The sequence below is a fragment of the Ambystoma mexicanum genome, chromosome 2q, assembly GCF_040938575.1.
Source record: "Ambystoma mexicanum isolate Mex_15411 chromosome 2q, UKY_AmexF1_1, whole genome shotgun sequence".
Taxonomy (NCBI): Eukaryota; Metazoa; Chordata; class Amphibia; order Caudata; family Ambystomatidae; genus Ambystoma; species Ambystoma mexicanum.
In genome coordinates this window covers 1,347,961,216-1,347,979,529 of record NC_090924.1, presented here as the reverse complement: position 1 = coordinate 1,347,979,529, position 18,314 = coordinate 1,347,961,216, and the positions used below count along the sequence as shown (strand labels likewise).

At 45.1% G+C, this 18,314-nt stretch overlaps 1 protein-coding gene across 1 annotated transcript in view; it reads left to right on the top strand.

The window, feature by feature from the left end:
- Positions 1-18,314, top strand: part of CMTM6 (CKLF like MARVEL transmembrane domain containing 6) — a 223,653-nt gene that overhangs the window by 194,882 nt on the left and 10,457 nt on the right. The window contains exon 3 of the mRNA XM_069648811.1: positions 2,414-2,512. Coding sequence (XP_069504912.1) covers positions 2,414-2,512 — 99 coding nt within the window. The remainder of the gene's footprint in view (positions 1-2,413; positions 2,513-18,314) is intronic.

Genomic DNA, 18,314 nt, shown 5'->3' with positions numbered 1-18,314 from the left:
GTTATGAGTCTGAAGTCAAGCAAGGACTTGAATATGATTGCTACACCTCCTCCGCGAGCATTAGGTCTATCCGCTCTGAGGATGGAGTAGTTATCGGGAATAGCGAGAGTGAGGTAGGGTCCTGCTGCTTCGTGTAGCCATGTTTCTGTGGTAGCAAGGAAGTCAAGGTCTCCTGAAAGGATAATGTCGGCAATTTCAGTGGGGTGGGCTACTAGGGATCTAACGTTGAGTAGTGCCCCTTTTAGAGATGACGAGCTAGTGGCCTTAATGCTGTCCTTAGTTGTGGTCTTGGTCGCAGGTGCGGTGGGCACCTTATGATGAAAGAAGTGGCACGTAGGGAAGCAGGTTTCGCCTCTCCTCCACGACTGATGAGTAGACTCGGTGGGTCCTGTCCAAGATCAGCTCACCCGAGTCATTAACTCTGCCCTCTAGGCCTGTCAAGTGGGAACTCAGATTAGCAATAGAATGAGCTTGGGAGTCCTTAGAAGATTTTATTTCCAATTTTATCTCTTGGGTAATATCTTGCTTGAGAGTTCTTAGTATTTCTTCAAAGCATTGCTTGGACAAAGCAGGTTCAAGAGATGACTCCGCCCCCAGTGAGTCATGGAGATCAGCTTTCGTAGATTGCATCTTCTGGGCTACAGAGGTGGAGGGAGTCAGGAATGCAGTAATTGCACTCCTTTTATGTTTGTGTGCACTTCTGGGCATTTTCAGAGGAAGCAGGTGACAAACTCGTGCCAGGCAGGAGGGGGATCACCAGGTGAGAGTCCACCTCAATGGAGCATTCCGCAATGCGCAAATTTATTGAAGCACCAGGGACTCGCTCAGACGCCAACAGTGTCTCAATTTGTGGGCTTTCTGGAGTAGGACCGCTAATTGCCCGGGGCAATCCCCAACAGGATCCGGGCGACCAAGACCAGAAAACGGGCGCACCAGCTATCCGCTCTCCCTGTCGTCCTCCAGCAGACCAGGCGATTGCCTAGAGGGTGTCGCTCCTTCTCTCCTCGGCCTCCGCAGGTCGATGCAGGCAAGCGTGCTTTACCGCTTAGGGGCGCAGCCCTGCTCGTGCCGTCCCTCCGCCTCACCTGCAAGAGCGCACATCGGTACATCGAGGCAGTGCTGCTCTCAGGGGAAAGGGGGGTGCCCCGGCGACAGCCCAGCTGCACAGGCGCTCCCGACAGGGGAAATTAACCCACCCCTTACCTTCTTCGATGCCTCACCCAGGCAGATCCAATCTCTTCCTCTGCTCTCCCCCACAGGCCGCTCTATGCTGGGGACGAGTTCTGCAGCGCGGCCGCTGCCCAGAGGGAACCTGGGTCTCCCGCACTTCATCCCTCGCCTGCACGGGTTCTTCCTCTCAAGCAGCGTGCCCGCCTCACTGTGTCTCCGCCGCACGGGTCTCTGCAGGGCTCAGCTTCTCCTGGGCCTCAGCGCTGAGCCGCCCGCCAGCTTCACAGAACCGAATCTTAACGGTGCCAGGGTTCCAACGGTCCACCCGCCATTTTGTATGTCGGTGCTCGCACCTCCTAGCAGATCAGGGTTCCGGACCCTGGATATCCTTCAGCGCAGCCTAAAAAAAAGCTCCAGCATAGCTCTTCCAGGCCGGGGGATCCCTCCGCCAGGATCCAGGATCAAGTTGCAGTATTTAGGGCATTAAAAGTGGCTCTGTCAGGCGCCCTTCCATGGAGCTTACAGCAGACCCCGTCCGCATGGCGTGCTGCCTAGCCACGCCCCCAATGTTTGCTGCTTTTTATGATTTGTTATTCCTTTGCTCAGCACTTTCTACTTCTCCCCACTCCCCCTCCAATGCACTTCCCCCTTTCCCTCTCCCGTGCACTTGTGCGTTCTCAATGACACTGGGCCTAGTAAGATCGTTGTTTTGTTCTCCCTTGCCTCGTCGCGCTCCGAAACACTGTATACGAGCGCGATACAAATAAAATATCAATATCGGTTCACAAAATGGTGCTTACATGCACATTTAATGATTGGTAACATTATGCAGTTATTAAATGGAATTGCCACACTTGGGATGAATACTTATGGAATGTATATATTGTTTGCCTACTGTGTATGGAATTAGGATATGCATATTGAACAAATGTACCACCCACAACTTGAAAATATCTATTAATCAGATGGAAGACTATTATAAGGATATGCCCAGTTTTATTAGAATGAGGGAGGAGAAAAATGTTTGCCTCAGAGTGCCTTTGAATGCCTTTTTTAAAGTACTGGAAGAATTGCATATTCAATGTCCTGGCAAGAAAATACAGAACTCTTTTCCACCAGAAATGAAGGACTTGGCCATTATCATTCTAAAACTTGACACAATAAGGAAGTCTTTGTGATTTTACACTGCTTCGTGAGAGCTTTGCATGTTTACATTTCTGTGTTTTTTCTGTTTTTGGTACAGGATCTTTGGTGGACTGGGATCACTGGGATTCTCTTCCTTATTTCTTCCATTGCGTTTCTTTCCACCAGCTACAACGCTCCCCTGGAGCGGACATCAGGCGTAAGTAGTGAACTGGTTTCTCAGTTGACAACCATGTCTGCATGTGCAACACACATACATTCCTTTGAGTTGCAGGCGCCATGTATGTTTAAACCTTTTGTCGCCATTCATAACCCCGAACTATAATGCAAGGCTTGAATGGCCATCTGGAATTAGGAGTTGTGCAGATACTGAGATGACAATAAGCAGATTCACAGTGCGCAGCTACAGGTCAGAATGCCTTTTATTTATTCAAACGTTTTGCAAAGTGCCAAATTGTAGTGCAACCACTTCGAAGTGCAGGGAAAAGGGGACACATTCACATCAGATCACAATGCAGCAAATCACATTCATGGATGGTGGAATGATGGTACACCAAGCACTGCAAAGGGGGGAGGGGTGCAGAAGTACAAATAAATAATATATAAATATATAAATATAGAAGGAGGAAGGCCTGGTTTGATCCTTGTAAGGAGGTCTGTAATGACGCGCATGGCACTAGACCAGGGTTGTTCAACTCCTGGCCTCAATAGTCGGAATCTTGATGGATTGTCAGGATATCCCTCATTGGTACCCTCTATGTGGGTGCTGGCCAATCAGGATGTTCCGAACGCAGGCTGTATTATATGGTACAAGCCTGTGTTCCGAGCAGCTGCTAGCCAGTGCCCCCTTCCATTCCCTGCTCCTCTTAGCACCCATGTATTTTCCTACGCGGGTGGAGTGTCTAATATTAAACAACAAAAATACTTACCTTGCTGTGTGTCCAGCACCGGGCAGTGGTCGAAGTGGGCGGGAGCGGTCGTGAGTGGGGCTCCTCTACTTTTTTAAATGACCTTTTACAACTCCTATACTTTTATTTTAAAAAGAAACCGTTCCGGAATGGTTTCGTGTGAAAATAAAAGTGCAGGAAGAAGTTGAAACTTGCCCTTTCAGTGCACTGCACGGAACCTTCCCTTAAACAGCAGGTGCAAGTGTTTGGGAGTGTGTATTGTGTATGGGAGAGGACGTGGTGATGGGGTTTGTGGGGGGTGGGTGCAGGCCAGCAGGGAACATAGTTCCACTACATCTTTTTGTACACTTTGACCACTGGCACCGGGCTGTTTCGTGGATTCCATTTTATTGTTGATGACATCATTGTCATTGTGGAAATACTGCAGCTCCGGGCAGCACAGCGAGGTAAATTTTTATTATTTTCAGCTATATCAAACCATATTCCTTGAGGCGGCAGACTGACCCTGTCGGTAACAGTACCGCCGCCCGCATTAATGGACCCTCTCTTCGCTCATGCCCTTGGGCGGCAAGCTCTTACCGACTGGGTCAGCTCACTGCCTTGGGGCATATCACCTCATTTATATTCATGGAGAACACATTTGCATACATTTAGAATCCTAGTATATGAATTTATCTAATGAATATTAATTAGGTATCCTGAAATTCTGACATGTTTCCACCCCTTGGGGACTGGAGTTGGACTACCCTGCTCTAGACAAATGTGGTTCAAACAAGTGGGTTTATTTAGTCTTAAATCAGTGAAATTAGTGAAGGGGTTGTACTAAACACCTATAACTAGGGGAAGCCCTATAAAATATAAGGATGTTCTTAATAAGGGATTGATCAACATCAACACAAAGTGGGAAATGTATCAGGTGTCCGACTCCTCAGTTGTGTTCTCCAGCGCATATAGTATGGTGAAAGGGGGGTGCATCATGTTTTTTAGGAGGTGATCTTGATGGGGCATATCGGTTAAGTTCCCGGATTGGGTGAAAGGGTATGTTTGGGACAGTGCATGAATATGTGGGTCTGTCCAGATGATGGATAGCCTGGGCTACGATATTTGGAATGAAACGGATCAATGTTGAAAATGTTTACATGCATCAGAGGAAAGGTCTAGATCTTTAATTTGCATCAGGGGAGTGAACATTTCAGTGGTCGTATATTAGAGTTCTGCTTAGGGGAGTGTATGAGGTAGACTCTCCGGCATGTCATGGGTCCTACACAGGGAGGCATCATTAGCATTGAGGTCAGTGAGGGCAGGGATTATAGAAGACCTCGGCACCCTTGGGCAGGCTCATGATTGGAGGACCAGGAGTTCTTCCTGAACTCCTAATTCGTGCCACTTAGCAGCTGGGTGGGGACTTCTCATTTTAGTAGGTCCTTGGACCAGGGCAGACTGAGGCCAAATTGGTTTAATGTGGGAATGGGTATTAGGGGATTGTGGCAAAGGGACAGGAGGGAGGAAGGGGACCCTTTAGCCCGAATATGGCAGTTTAGTGAAGAGTCTTGGGAAACTGGCTGTGAAACATCCACAGATGCGCCAGCACGCGTATCTGAGGATGGTGGGGGAGTTTCAAGTTGGCCCATTGCAGATCAAAACAGCACATCCCTAACCGACTAGAAGGTCCGGTGAAAGAAGGTAAGGGGCCTTGTTATGACTTATGAACTTTATAAATATGTGAAAGTTATGCTCCGTGTTTCTATGCTCCAAACGTCCATCTTTTGACCGCGCTATTTAGTGACCCATGCTTACCCTATTCACATTACGACTCCTTTCAGCTCAATGGGAACTAGGGTAGGCCAAGAATTCCTTCTCTTCATTTTTGTTAGCTTTGTATTGGGTGACCGCTATCGCTCGGGTGGCCGTATGTGGGGGGTAGTTAGTACAATTATTTGTTTTTAACTTTCTTAGCTGAATGGTCACTTTTCCTACTCTTTATTCATTTGATGCACTATTCTGGTAATTTCCGGGTGCCATATTAAAAGGCAGTGAAAAACCAGACTTGTAATTTCCATGGGTGGGGACGGGGGTTGGGAGGTGGCTGGATAATTTGGTGCACCCGGATGACATTGTACGTGCATTTTGGAATTCCTTGTCTCGTTGGTTCATTCATCTCCTTGTCACCGCACATGCACACCCCAATGTATGAACTAAGCGGGAATCATCCTGTCCGTTTGACACCCCACAGCCCTGGCCCCAGATAAGAAGGCTCGGCATGGAATCAGTAGCTTGTATTTATTTTTATTACACGCCTAAAGCCCGCAGGCATCCGGGCACGGACATACAGATGAGGACTGTGAGTAGAACAGGACAGGAACAAGAATCTAGCTCGAGTTATTATGTGACATTATTTAAAGAGCAGCGTTTTCAATTTCTTTTTGAAAATCTGAAAGTTGGTTTCTAGTCTGAGCGCAGTAGGCAGGCTATTCCATTTGAGTGATGCTTTAATGGGGCAAGAGCGCCCCATTCCGTTTGCTTTCTTAGTCTGGATGATCTTAACTAGACCTTGGTTTTTTGATCTCAGCGATCGTCCTAGTTTGTACAAGGAAATGTGTTCCTTTAGGTAGATAGGAGCAGATCTGTATAGGCCATGGTGGACGATTGAGGCCGCTTTGAATGTAATGCGGTCATCTACCGCCAGCCAGTGTAAGGCTTTACGGTCTTCTGTGAGGTGATTATGTCGAGGTTTCTCACTGCATCATTCTGAATGAGATGGCAGTGATCGATGCAATCCTCTTTGCCATAGTCAAGTCTTGAGAGGATGACGACTCCAACAATGGTTGTGCTATTTTCTTTTCTTCATTTAAGAAGGGTCTTCTGTGTATGAGTAGTCTGTGGTAGTATCTGCAATTCTATTTTTAGATATGCTACATGGGCGATGGGCGTTGGCTCCTAGAGAGGATTCCAAATAAATTCCTAGGGTCTATATCCCCCCTCAGCCCCCACCATCGTCTCCTTTCTGTGTGAAAATCTTGAGCTGTACGTCTTGCTATTCGAGTAGAGTAAGACTATAAACCCCGGCTCTTAATCTTCACAATCGTTCCTTCTGCTGGTGACCACAGGGAGACACAACACCAGGGGCGTCGTTTCACCAAAATGCCAGGGGTAGCGGGAGTCACATCACACACCTTTGACGACATCAGAGGACGTGATGTCACTTCGGGGTGGGGTCAAAGTACATCATGTGAAGCGATGGAACTCGACCATTCACCGCTTGACAAGACAGGAAGTGGCATTGCATAGCATTGTTCCTAAGTTCACTACGGAAAAAATGGTTACGATATCACTGTAAATGTGATCTACATTTCATACAAAAATGGATCACCATGTGTATCGTTAATATCAGTGTGTATAGGCCCATATTACCAAATTACTGAGCATGCACGCAGACATCCAAGGCCAAATGATGATGTGCTATTATATAGCACTTTATATAGAACAAATATGCATACACTATCACCCAACCTGTGTTGGGGCTCATTTATCAACCTCTTAAGGATGAAAGGCTGAGTTTGCCTTGCCGGGATTCGAACCTGCAAATCGCACACACATCGCAGCATTGGGTGCTCAACCCACTGAGCTATTTTACCGGCTAATTACACTCTGTAGTGGATACCATTAAACTGATAACTGAGATTTAACAGCAGGCCAGTTCATCTGCAGGTGTAGTGCAAAGTTGGTCACATGTCAAGCCTGCATGGATCTACTTTTCATGCTTCAGAGGTTGGCAAAATACATACCATTGGGAGGGTTCATAACTTTGTATTAAAGAATTTAGAGTAGTAGCACAGAGAAAACAGTGCACTCATACGCCATCCCGTACTCTGGGCACTCGTTGCCTCATACATTCAAACAAACATCCCGATCAGCATGCCAGGGAGATAGGAATGATAGACACATTACAACAAAGCATTAATTGTGGCACAATGAAATCAAGAGCCACTTTATGTGCTTCGGTCAAACATTTCTCACTGTACACAAGCTTTTAGGCACAAGGGTTTTGAGAAGTGACCGAGGACACTGAGACGGATTGTCTTGTGATGATCTTAACAGACACACCGGCAGAAAAAAACATACTATAACTGCAACTTGTGAAAATCAAAATACATAGTCCGAAATGGATGCTTATTCTACTTTAAATGCTTTTTGTAAGTGTTTGTCTGCATTGTGAATTTGAGGTGTTTAAGAACAGACTAAATCAGTGATTCGGCTCCTGAAGTGTGCCTGAAATAAACCTTTAATGAGTCTAGCAATTATTGTGTAGTATTCCAGAAAGACAAATTATTTGTTATTCCTAGTCTTTCTTATTTATGGTCACTGCTCAGTGTTACACTTGTGGGAACCACCTGTTTTTTTTTTTTAAGAGGCCTAAACCAGAAAGCCAGCCACTCCAGAAACAGAGCCCCATGGCAATAATAATTGTATTTTTATTTCTTTTTTTAGGGGTAGTAAGGGAGACCACAGGGGTAGCAAGGGAGACCTCATGGGACGCAGCAGTGACCCCTGGTGACACCAAAATGACGTCCCTGCACAAAACCACAAACTATCTTGTTAATCAATGCCTTTTGTCATTTTACCATCATCTGCCCTTACCATAGGCTTCATTTTTGTCATACTTGTTTACCCCCACTCAGACACCCATCCTTCTCAGGTAATTCCCTGAAACGTCTATCCCTACTTCTACCAGCCATTTCCCCTTTCCCCTCTTGCGCCTTCATTTCCTGCCTTTTTGTCACATGCCCACCCCGACACAAGCAGAAGCAGTTTGATTTTTGAATACATTAGTCTTGACTATGCACCAGTCCTCCATTTACATATAGGGGGGCTAGTAAGAATCAGCAGGTGCACTATTTTGGGACATTTATGTATCAAGTTGGCATATGCTCATTACTCCCCAATGTTCACCTGTGGTCTCATAGACCTTGCTCTAACATGAGAGAATCAATCCTCTTGTTCAAAGACTGCAGTATCAATAATATGCTCTGTATGAAACTTAGACTGCATTGTTCTGCTTTGGTCCCCCTTATCTGGACCTCCTAACTGTCTCAACTCCGCCCCCCCTCTTGTTTTACAAACACTAGGAAGAGGAGGACTGAGAGCAATCAGACTAACTCTCACATCATACTGGACATGTCCCGTTAAATGAGTCAGGCAAAGTAAGGCACTTTACACTAAGTGCATACACCTAATACCAGTTAGCTCTCCTCGCATGAATAAAAGGCAACACCTAAAGACACACTGTGAGCAAGGCAGAGCACAAGCAGAACTTCCAGGACGAGAGCACACCTACTGGAGCAGAGCAACGGACCAAGGGACGAGATCAGCAGGCCGAAACCCCCAAGGATTCCTACTGGAGGTCGTTGCCTCAGACAGACTGTGAAAGACACGTGGAGAAGGCAAGATCCCATAAGTGAAGATTGAATTGCGTTCCAATGACGCCAGCCACCCTCTGGGGTGAACGGCAGAGTTGGAGAGGCGAGGCCAAGCCTATGGTACTAATCTTGACTCGTGAATTGGAAATGGCAAAACAAGAAAGAGGCGCACTCAGCCTGTGAGCTAGCAAGCGACCTGAGAGACTGGTGTGTGTTAAAGTGAATGATGTAGCAACATTATATCACAAGTGAAGGCTGCACGCATGTGGATGAGACGCAAAGAAAGGCAGACCTGTGAATGAACTTTGAATTGAAAAGCAGCTGTGAGATCAGTAATACTTCTAAGTAACGGAGTGGTCTGGCAAAAGGAAGTCTCAGTGAAAGGTACATTGTTTGAAGTTATAAAGCAAACAGACAGGAAAAGCAAATTAAGTGAAAGTAACCGTGAACTTTGAGTCAGTGGTCCTACGGTGGTCTGGAAAAAGCGCCACACACATTAGAAAGGGATCCGAGCCCGATTGAGGGAGACCCGAAGTACAATAAACTTGGGGAAGGGAGCCCTGCAGAGGGGGACCTTTGTGAATTATGTGCTGTGAGGTCAGAGCCCGGCAGGGGGGGACCTTTGTGGAGTTTACATTGGAAATAACATTTTGGAAAGTCAAGAAAAATGTTTTAATGTGGAAGGCCAGGCAGGTCTCAATCCACGGTTTGGAACTGGTTAGAGTTTTAGAAACCGAGCCAGAGTGCGTCATCCTGCCTACAGGGAGAGCCGCACTCCGCTGGTTCAACTACCTTTTTATTCTTTTGAACACTGATTTTTTTTTTCTTTTGTATTCATTTCTCCTTTTACACTTTTGTATAAGAGATAGGGAAGGCATTCGGTTTTGTTAGCATAGGTCATTTTGATTTGACTGACGTCACTAAGACTGTTTTGTTTATCGTTTGATGGTTGAGACTAGTCCCATATTAGTTTTAGGTCAAAATAGGAGTTACTCCGACCCCCACATTTTCAATAAAGGTTTTTACAAATTGTATATATTCTGTCAGTGTCATACTTGTGATACCATGTCTTCCCTACAGCTGCCTCTTGGGAGACTTCAAGTCAGGAACATGCGGATTCTCTTCGACAACATGTCCTTTGGCTCTCGAACATGCTTGCCCAAAAGAGGTACTGCCAAATGCACATATTGAGAAAAATGGCTCCCTGTCTTGTTTGCCCCAAAATCATTGAGCTTGCACAAGGCCTCCTTTTATCAAGACTACTTGTAACTCAGTCTACAATAATCGGAGCGCAAAATTGGCAAGTGGTAATTGACTCTAGGCAAGTAAGAAATGGTGTGCTGCTGTATGTATAGAATTGAGGTGGTGAGTGACTTTTTGATGGCTGGCTAGTAGCTTTCAACTTGACACGGTGTTCCAGTTACAGCTCCTCCAAAAGAAGGTAGCAAGACCTATCCTTCCCCCTTAAACCCTGCCATCCCATTTCACCATCTCTGAATTGTCTCGGAATAGAGTAAATCCCTTTTTAAGAGTCGCTGCGTGGCCAACAAGAGCCTTTCTAATTAAAGGCTTAACTACCTCACATCCAGCATCAAGAGAGTCATCCCCACTGCCGATTTAAGGTTTACCATACTGAATCGTAAATTCTGAAAAAACTGGCACAGCGGATAGACACTCTTGCTGCATTTGGCTCCAAGCACTGGAATAATGTCTCACCAGATCTCCCAAGTGAACCTGCCTACAACTAATGACTTTTGAGTCTTACCCAGTCTATTCTGATGTCAAATTCTCACTCCACCTGGGCATGCTATTGACAGAACTTCCCATTCTTCTATGTGAGGGGCAGAGGCGTAGCCAGGATTGTCAAACACATGAGGCCTGAAGCTAATGTAGTTGGGTCCACCACAGTGATATTAACATCTGTAAATGCCCACACAGCTCTGCGGAGTGGGCATTTGGAGATTCTGGGTGGGCCTGGGCCACGCAGGCCCTACCCGGTCTATGCCCCTGGTGAGCGGGGAGTGCTGTAAAGGACTGGGTTGGTCAGTCCTCTTTCGGCGGATGGGGTGGGATCTCGCAGGCTCACCAGCCCCAGCAAGGTGCAGTTTTATGCGATCAGTATTGTCCAACACCGAACCTTCTTCAATTGGCCCTGCAATGTGAAAACTCATTTAAGCACTGCTGAAACTGATGTCAAACTAGAACATTGGTAGGAGGTGCTGAATGTTCATTTGGGAGCATGCAAAGTTCAAGGATTCTTCTAGTAAAAACCCCTGAAATTACCTGCGGAAGAGAAGAAACACTAATACCACAAAGCCAGGCAGTGTCATCGTAGAAGTCCGCTTGCCACTCTCTGTAAGACAGGGTACACTGCAGACGGAAGAGCTGTTATGGACAAGAAACCAAGATGGTGCTGGTGCTGCCCAGTGGCTATGAAGCCACAGAAACACCAGGTGAGTCAAAGTCTATAATTTGTATAGCCAAGAGATGTCCACACTCTTTTGCAACTCTCCCGTCCCCTGCACACCCAAAGGTTATTGTATAATACAATCAATATTTGTAATTATTTTTTATATTTATCAAAAAATGCTTTTTGAATAAATTGCCTGATAACCACGTTTGCTCAATTATATATTTGTGAAAACATACATTTTTATATGAAAAAACTATAATGCATTTAACATCGGCTGTATATATATTTTCTTTACAATATCAGGTGTCGCCAATTAATGAACATATATGTAACAATTCAATCGTGAAGCATTTGCAATTCTCAAATGGCTTGCTATAGGTGAACAATTGTATTCATCCGGTTCCTGGCATATGCCTAAGAGTGATTCATATAACACGCGTTTCCAGACTAACAGTCTCTTCTTCAGGAGGTGTTCAACCTCTCTTTTTTCTTCACTGTTTAAATCTATAATATTTAATAACAATATTTTAGTGTCCTATATCAAACTTTAAACCTGTCATGATTTGTTAAGCATTTCTGCATTGACCAGCAATAATCACCTGGATGTCCAGTTCTACTTTCGAATCTTCAACTTATTTCGGCCACTTTCTGTATCCTGGGTTGCTAGCTGGCCTAAAATAAATCGCATAGATCTAATATGAATATTGTGTCATAGCCTCATAAAAAACCAATATCAATCACATAGTATAAAATAACAATGGGTAAAAATGTGTATCCTGTACATTCTAAAGGTGGAGAACTCCGTTATCAGAAGCAGATGTCCCAATGTTGTGGTCACCATGGTTCAGTAATTCAACCCCTGGGTCACGTCATCTATCCATGCATGGTCGAATCAGAATTTCAAGACCATCTGGGGAGTAATTATGATGAAATAAATGACATCTGTTCAAATCACAGGTAGTTCCTACTAACAAGATTAGATATCTTAATTTGTCAAGTGGGTGGGAAATATCCTCCTCTCTTGTGCATCTGTGATGGAATCCTTGCAAAAAGGACTCGAGATTCAGGAGGGTGTTTAGCCGCTCGTGCCGAAGTATCTGGGTAAACAATGTAAAAATATCTCAGTATGAGTAAAGCGCCTAAAGAAATCGACTGCTGCCTCTGATATTAACAGGGGGTAGTAGCTAACTGGTCTCTTACCTTGTATTCGTATAACGTCCGTCTCCGAATCTCCCAAGCCGTGAAAGAACGGCATCACAAAATGGCCGCTATTTGACTAGTGACATCATCGCATCCTCTGATGCGGCGGCGCAATGACGTCACAATGTTGACACGTTAAACATCGAACGCATATTTAACTATCCTATAGATCCTTATTCGTTAGAGATCCTGATGTTTCTGAAAACTCAAAAAGTGTATTACCTAAGTGATAACAAGGTGATTTAATATATATGGAAAATAGGTTTCCCCGAAAATGTAAACAAACATCTATAAGTCTCAAAATTGTCCCATGATTTTTATGGGATGGAAATATGGTTAGTAGATCAATATGTCCATCAAAAATGGATAAAACACAATATAAACCTGTAACTATGAACGAAAACTCCTTTCGTATAGTGTGATTTACGAACAAGAGATGCAAACAGCAAGCATATTGAAGTGCACTAGAAATAGGCTTGGCCAGCAGCGTCATGCACTGAAATTAGTTGGTAAAAATCTTTGGTTGTCATCTTATTGGCAGAGATCAATTTACTATTTATATTTCAGCAAAATAACATTACAGCAATAGTCCATACATAGAGTGCATCGGTGAAAACAAGCTGCAAGCAATTCTATTACAAGAAAAATACTTATTAAGGAAGAGCCACTAACTTAAGTCTTAGCAAAAGTGACCCAGATTTAACTAAAAGTACCAGCATATGGCCTGAGCTGATTGGGCGTATGCTATGTCCAAAATATATCAAACAATGAATCTGTCAGACATCTTCAAATTAATCAGTATGTTACAGTTCCTGTATCTTAAAATTATAATGCTCGAGTGGCCAAATAGGTGCTAAAATTGTTTAGTTAAGTGTGAAGGATTGCCATTTGGCAAGGTTGGTGAAGCCCTGGCTTTTTTATTAATTAATAAAACGATGCAGGTAACCCCATCTCTGGAAGAATAATCTGCAGATCAGATTCCCCGGGCATAAACTCCATTTCAAAAGCATAGTGTGTGTCTGTGCCTTACTGCATCAGTATCCTGATCTGCAACGCCTGCTCTACCAGTGCCACAGAGCAGGTTCAGAGGTTACAGGTGCACCTTTGACAAAGGCAGTGACGGCCAGGTCTCTGCAGCGCAGTCTCTGCCTGCAGGTTATGCATCTCTGTGCCAAAAATATGATGATCATAAATAGCCCAGGCTGGTGGCAGGGTAAATTCTGAAGGTAAGATATTTCTGATTTAAGGCATGGTGCCCCCGCTCGTATATGAAGCTTGTCGTTTCACCAGCCGTCTACTAACTGCCTTTTGGAACCACCAGCATCTTTACTGCTGACCTACCTTAGCAGTCGGCCAGACCCTGGATGTAATTTTGAATCGCAATCTTCGAACACTGCACTCAAGCTGTTCAACTCAAACCACGTATCCAATCATCAGCCACTTCATTACTGAAACAACGCGGTTCGCCCTCACGATCCCCACTTCTTTGAACTGCAACAAACTTAGCCCAACACATTCGTCGACGCCTGCTCCCAGTCCGGAACAACGCGGGCGACCAAGTCAAACCAAATTCGAACTGCTGGAGAAGCACCCAAAAGCCTGGTGCAATACTGTCGATCCGCCAAGCAACATTAAAAAATACTATTAACAGCCCCCTTGGTCCAGTTTGGGTCTTAGAGACTGGTGAGGTCACTAAATCCCTTCTTATCTACAAGAAACGTATCCTTTTACATGCACTTTGTGGTTTTCACTTGCCTTGCACCCCTGATTCATTACCCAGATTTCTGCATTGTGTTATCTTTGCTTATTCTCTCATCTTTAATTATTTTGCAGATGGTGTGTCTTATTAAAGTATATCTATTTTTCATAGAAACTTGCTTGGACATTCCTTTTATTTTGGACTGTTATGCTTTGCAGTTTGGGTCGCTACTGAATCACATTCACACCCCTATTGAGAGTATAGCCTTGCCTCGGCCCAAGTTACAATAAAAGACGGAGGATGTTTATCTCTTAACTGTGACTGTTCTACCTTTTATGATTGTGTTGGCTCTTGGTTTGTAGCAGTGGGGCCGAATGAGCATTTTAGCCTATACTCAGCCTTGTACTTTTGCAGGGCAGAATCCAATGCGTCACTGTAGACTTTTCTAGTTTGAGCAGTTTAAGAAGTTCAAGGTTCATGGAAGGGGAAGATTAATATATGGAATTCTATTCTATGTAAGTGAAGACCCCTCAATCAAAGTAAATGGTGACTATATATTCCAAACATTGAAACAGTTATGGTGGACTTTTCCTAGAAGGGCAGGGTGGTACTCTGTGGTGCAGATGTCGCCACGAAAGGTGCACAAAGGATTCCAAAAGATGTAAGATGGGATATACTACTCAAGCCAGTGAACATGCTGAGCAGGTTTTCGTTATGTTGGATAGTGTACATTCAGACTCTGATATGGTTCACAAATTATGAGGCTTTCCTTCATATTAGTGTGATGGGAACTAAACTTAAAGGGTGATCCATGGGTGCTCCTCTAACTTGGTTCAGAGATAAAGGGAGATGGTTAAGATGCCGGAACAGTAGAGTGAAAACCCAATAGCTAAAGTCTTTATGCAGGGAGAGCTGAGCGAGTGCCAGAATTAATGAACAGCTTGTCAGGGACTGGATAGTGCCCAGCGGTAAGCAAGGTCCTTTATAGAGTGGATTCCAAGGAACATACGCTTTTCTTTGAATGATAAGACACAAGATCATTAAGGAACCCCGAGACGGTACTCGTGCTTGGGTGGAAGACAATTCCGATATCTAGATTAGTCTGGTAATGGTCCCCAGTACACTTGTAATTCTCTGCAGCGTTGGTGACGGGAGCCAAATTGTTATGCAGGTGGAAAATAAATCCACTCTGCTGTGATAAGCCGCCTGCCACTGCACGCTCACCCCCATTGCCAAGTGGATAGAAGATCCCTTGAGGGCTGGTAAATCAAGTCGCAGAAGGTTAGAATCCAATCCACGTACAACTATCTTTGGGCAAGGTAAGGTCTTCAAGCAGATTTGGGAGTCATCAGCATAGATCTGAAAGTGGATGGTAAATTCCTCGGATTGGTGGTGGGACTCGCATATCTTATAGAGCCCAGGGGATCTGCATGAAATGACCGAGATGAAAAGTCTGACCACCGAAAGTCAGGTTCCCCCCCATTTTTTCATATATATTTCGGGGAGTCCCCCCATATCCTCCTCACCTTACACCTATCCATTTTTATTACCCCCCCCACATATACATATGCGAATAAATAAGGGTCAGACTTTTCTACCTCAGGAATTTCATCCTATTCCGAGCCCAGGCAATATAATGGAGCTTTGGTGGGCCACAGGTTTTCTGCTGTTGGGGGGGGGGGTCAAATCGCCCATTTATTCCAGCAAGGGGCATCCCTAAAGGTACTTATTGACCATGTTAAGTGCCGTGCCAGCGATGCTAATATGTGGAGTGAGTCTGTTAATGAGCAATGTGTGTTTCATAGTATCAAACGCGACAAAGTTCAGAAGAATCAGTGTTACGGGGATGTTCTTGTCCAGAGCGTCAAGGAATTTCTTGCTCATAAAAAAGGGACCGGCTTTCAGGGTGCAGGAACGAGTGTGGCTGGCCATGTACCAATTTATGGATCTTGCACAGTGACATGTGCTTTGTAGCCCTGATCCTTTCTAGGAATTTCCTCAGGCAGGCAGTGCTAATGGGTCAGACTTTTTCCAGGTTGGAGGGTCAGCTAAGGGTTTCTTTAGCAAAGGTGTGGTTCTGGTAAAGTGAGTGCAGCAGGTCCTGCTGGGAAAACGTGGCAGTGATAGAACCAGTAAATAATGGTGAATGATGTGCGAGTATTGTTTGACCCAGTTGTGCACTTATTTAACCTTTTCCTGGAAAACCGAGACCAGGTTTTAAGGCCAGAGCGACGGGAGGGATGTTTGGGGGGGGTGGAGGGAGAGTAGAGTTGGCGTGAGATGGTTTGCCAAGTTCAGCATGCATTTTAAAATACTTCAGCTGTCTTGTCTCACTATAGATGATGCGGTTCTGAAAGTAGATGCTCCTTTAACTTTCAAATGCATAGTGGTAGTTGGGGTAGTGGGCTCTGGTTAGCGTGCCTTCCTACGAAGACTTTGTAGTATTCTCAGTGCTCCAGCCATCATGGCAAGTCCTTCATCATACCATTTGTTGTCTTGTTTGAGGGGTTATGCCAAAGTGCGCTTTGGTAGGAGCAAGGATGCTGAGTCTTCTGGTTGTCGCAATTTAGAGATTGCAGAGGGCAGGGTCTGTGAAAGACAAGGTGGCACGAGTGGGAGGTATGAAGGTTTATCTGAATTTGGTCTTGTTTTAAGAAATTGTGAGGACTGTCGAGTATCCTGAGACTTTGGGTTGGTGGAGTAAAGGCGGGTCGGCTTGACCATCGAGCAGGAGATGGTGATCTGAACAACGGAGGGGAACATGGCGGGTGGTGTTCTGTCTGAAGAATGACAGACACTGGGTGACGATGCACAGTCTTTATTTTATTTCCCTTACCACATAGTCCATGGAATATTCTCTGATCTGTGTGACTCATCTGCTAGTTGCACAGAGGAAAAAGGTGTACCCTTCTTTTCACCTTTCGAATGGGCTCTTCATGGAAAAAAACATTGCTGTCCTGGAATGGTGACAGCTGAGACCAGACCTTCTTGGCTACAACTCATGGTGGCAACAGTAAAGACACACACAAGTGATCACAGCGCAATGGTCTTTATTAAACTGTATGCCGGTTGGAAAATGTCTAATCTAAACCTAAATCTAAGATTGGAGCAAGAATCCACCATCAATTGAAAATAAGGCAGTCCTAGTGACGTTGTCAAATTAAAAAGGGCCTACACTAAGAAACCTATTGCCAAACCTTACAACTAATACACAAAGGGGTGTGGGATGGCTTTCAAGAAAAGAAAGAAGTATTCACAAATAATGTCAGGATTCGGTAGCTTGGCTCTCCCTTCCCCATGTTTTAAGCAAGGGAAAAGGTAGTATCTTGGAGCACAACACACACTCGAGCTTTCCCAGCAGAAGTCGACAGCTCTGTTCCAGTTGATCAGGAGCCTCGATGGCCAAGTCTCTTTTACTTTAGAAGTGTCTCACCTTCGAGGGTCTAACATATTCAAAAAACAAAATAAAAGTTGTGCTTCAGGTATACTTCAAGGTGACCGCTTTCCAACCCTGGATCTTCCTCGGCCGGGCTCGAATCCCAAATGACGAGGGGTGCTTCCCTTCCTCTCGTCTTGCAATACTTATTGCTGCACGAATCTTAATATCTTAAACAGTTCAAGTGCACATGCCCCGGCCGGGTTCACTCTTGTCAACACAGTTTCTTGTGACTTTAGACTTTGCCCGCTCTTCATCAGCATCCCTCTTCTGGATTCACTCTTGCCAACCTCACACTTGTTTTCAATGTTTATGGGATTCACTTCCCATGCTTTCTCATGAAGCAGGATTTACTCCCCTTCCTCTTCAGTTCTTGGGTCAAAGGCTTTCGACTGAACAGGGATTTAGCGTGACCTCCTGTATGACCTCTTCAACCTATGTTGGCGGCCCTCCTACAGCCTTCTAGAATCTTTAGTTTCACTCAGACAGGAATCGACCAGAGTTTCTCAGAGCAGCACCCACGTGGTGCGGGTCCCCTTCTGCAGCTGGTCTCCCCTTTACAATCTTAGTTCTTTGAACTTCTCTCACTTTGCCACTTTCAGACTTTGATTCACCACAGCCCGGTTCTTATCGGTTCTCCCTTCAACTCACCGGTTGTGATGAACCACTTTGCTTCTTCTCGTATCTTGAGTCAAGGCTGGTACCACACTAGCGGGAGCCTCCCTTGCTGCTGCCTATCAGCATAGGCACGCTCTGTGTACCGGTGGCATCTGTTGCAGCACATTTGGGCTATTGTCCTCGGTCTTACGATTCAGTCTGCAGAGGTTTCGCAGGGTTTTGTCGAAAATGGCAAAGTCGTGTCTGGCCTCATCAGCCTCTCGATATTTGCCGCCTTTCTCCTCCTCTTCAACTGCCGGATCTGGATAGC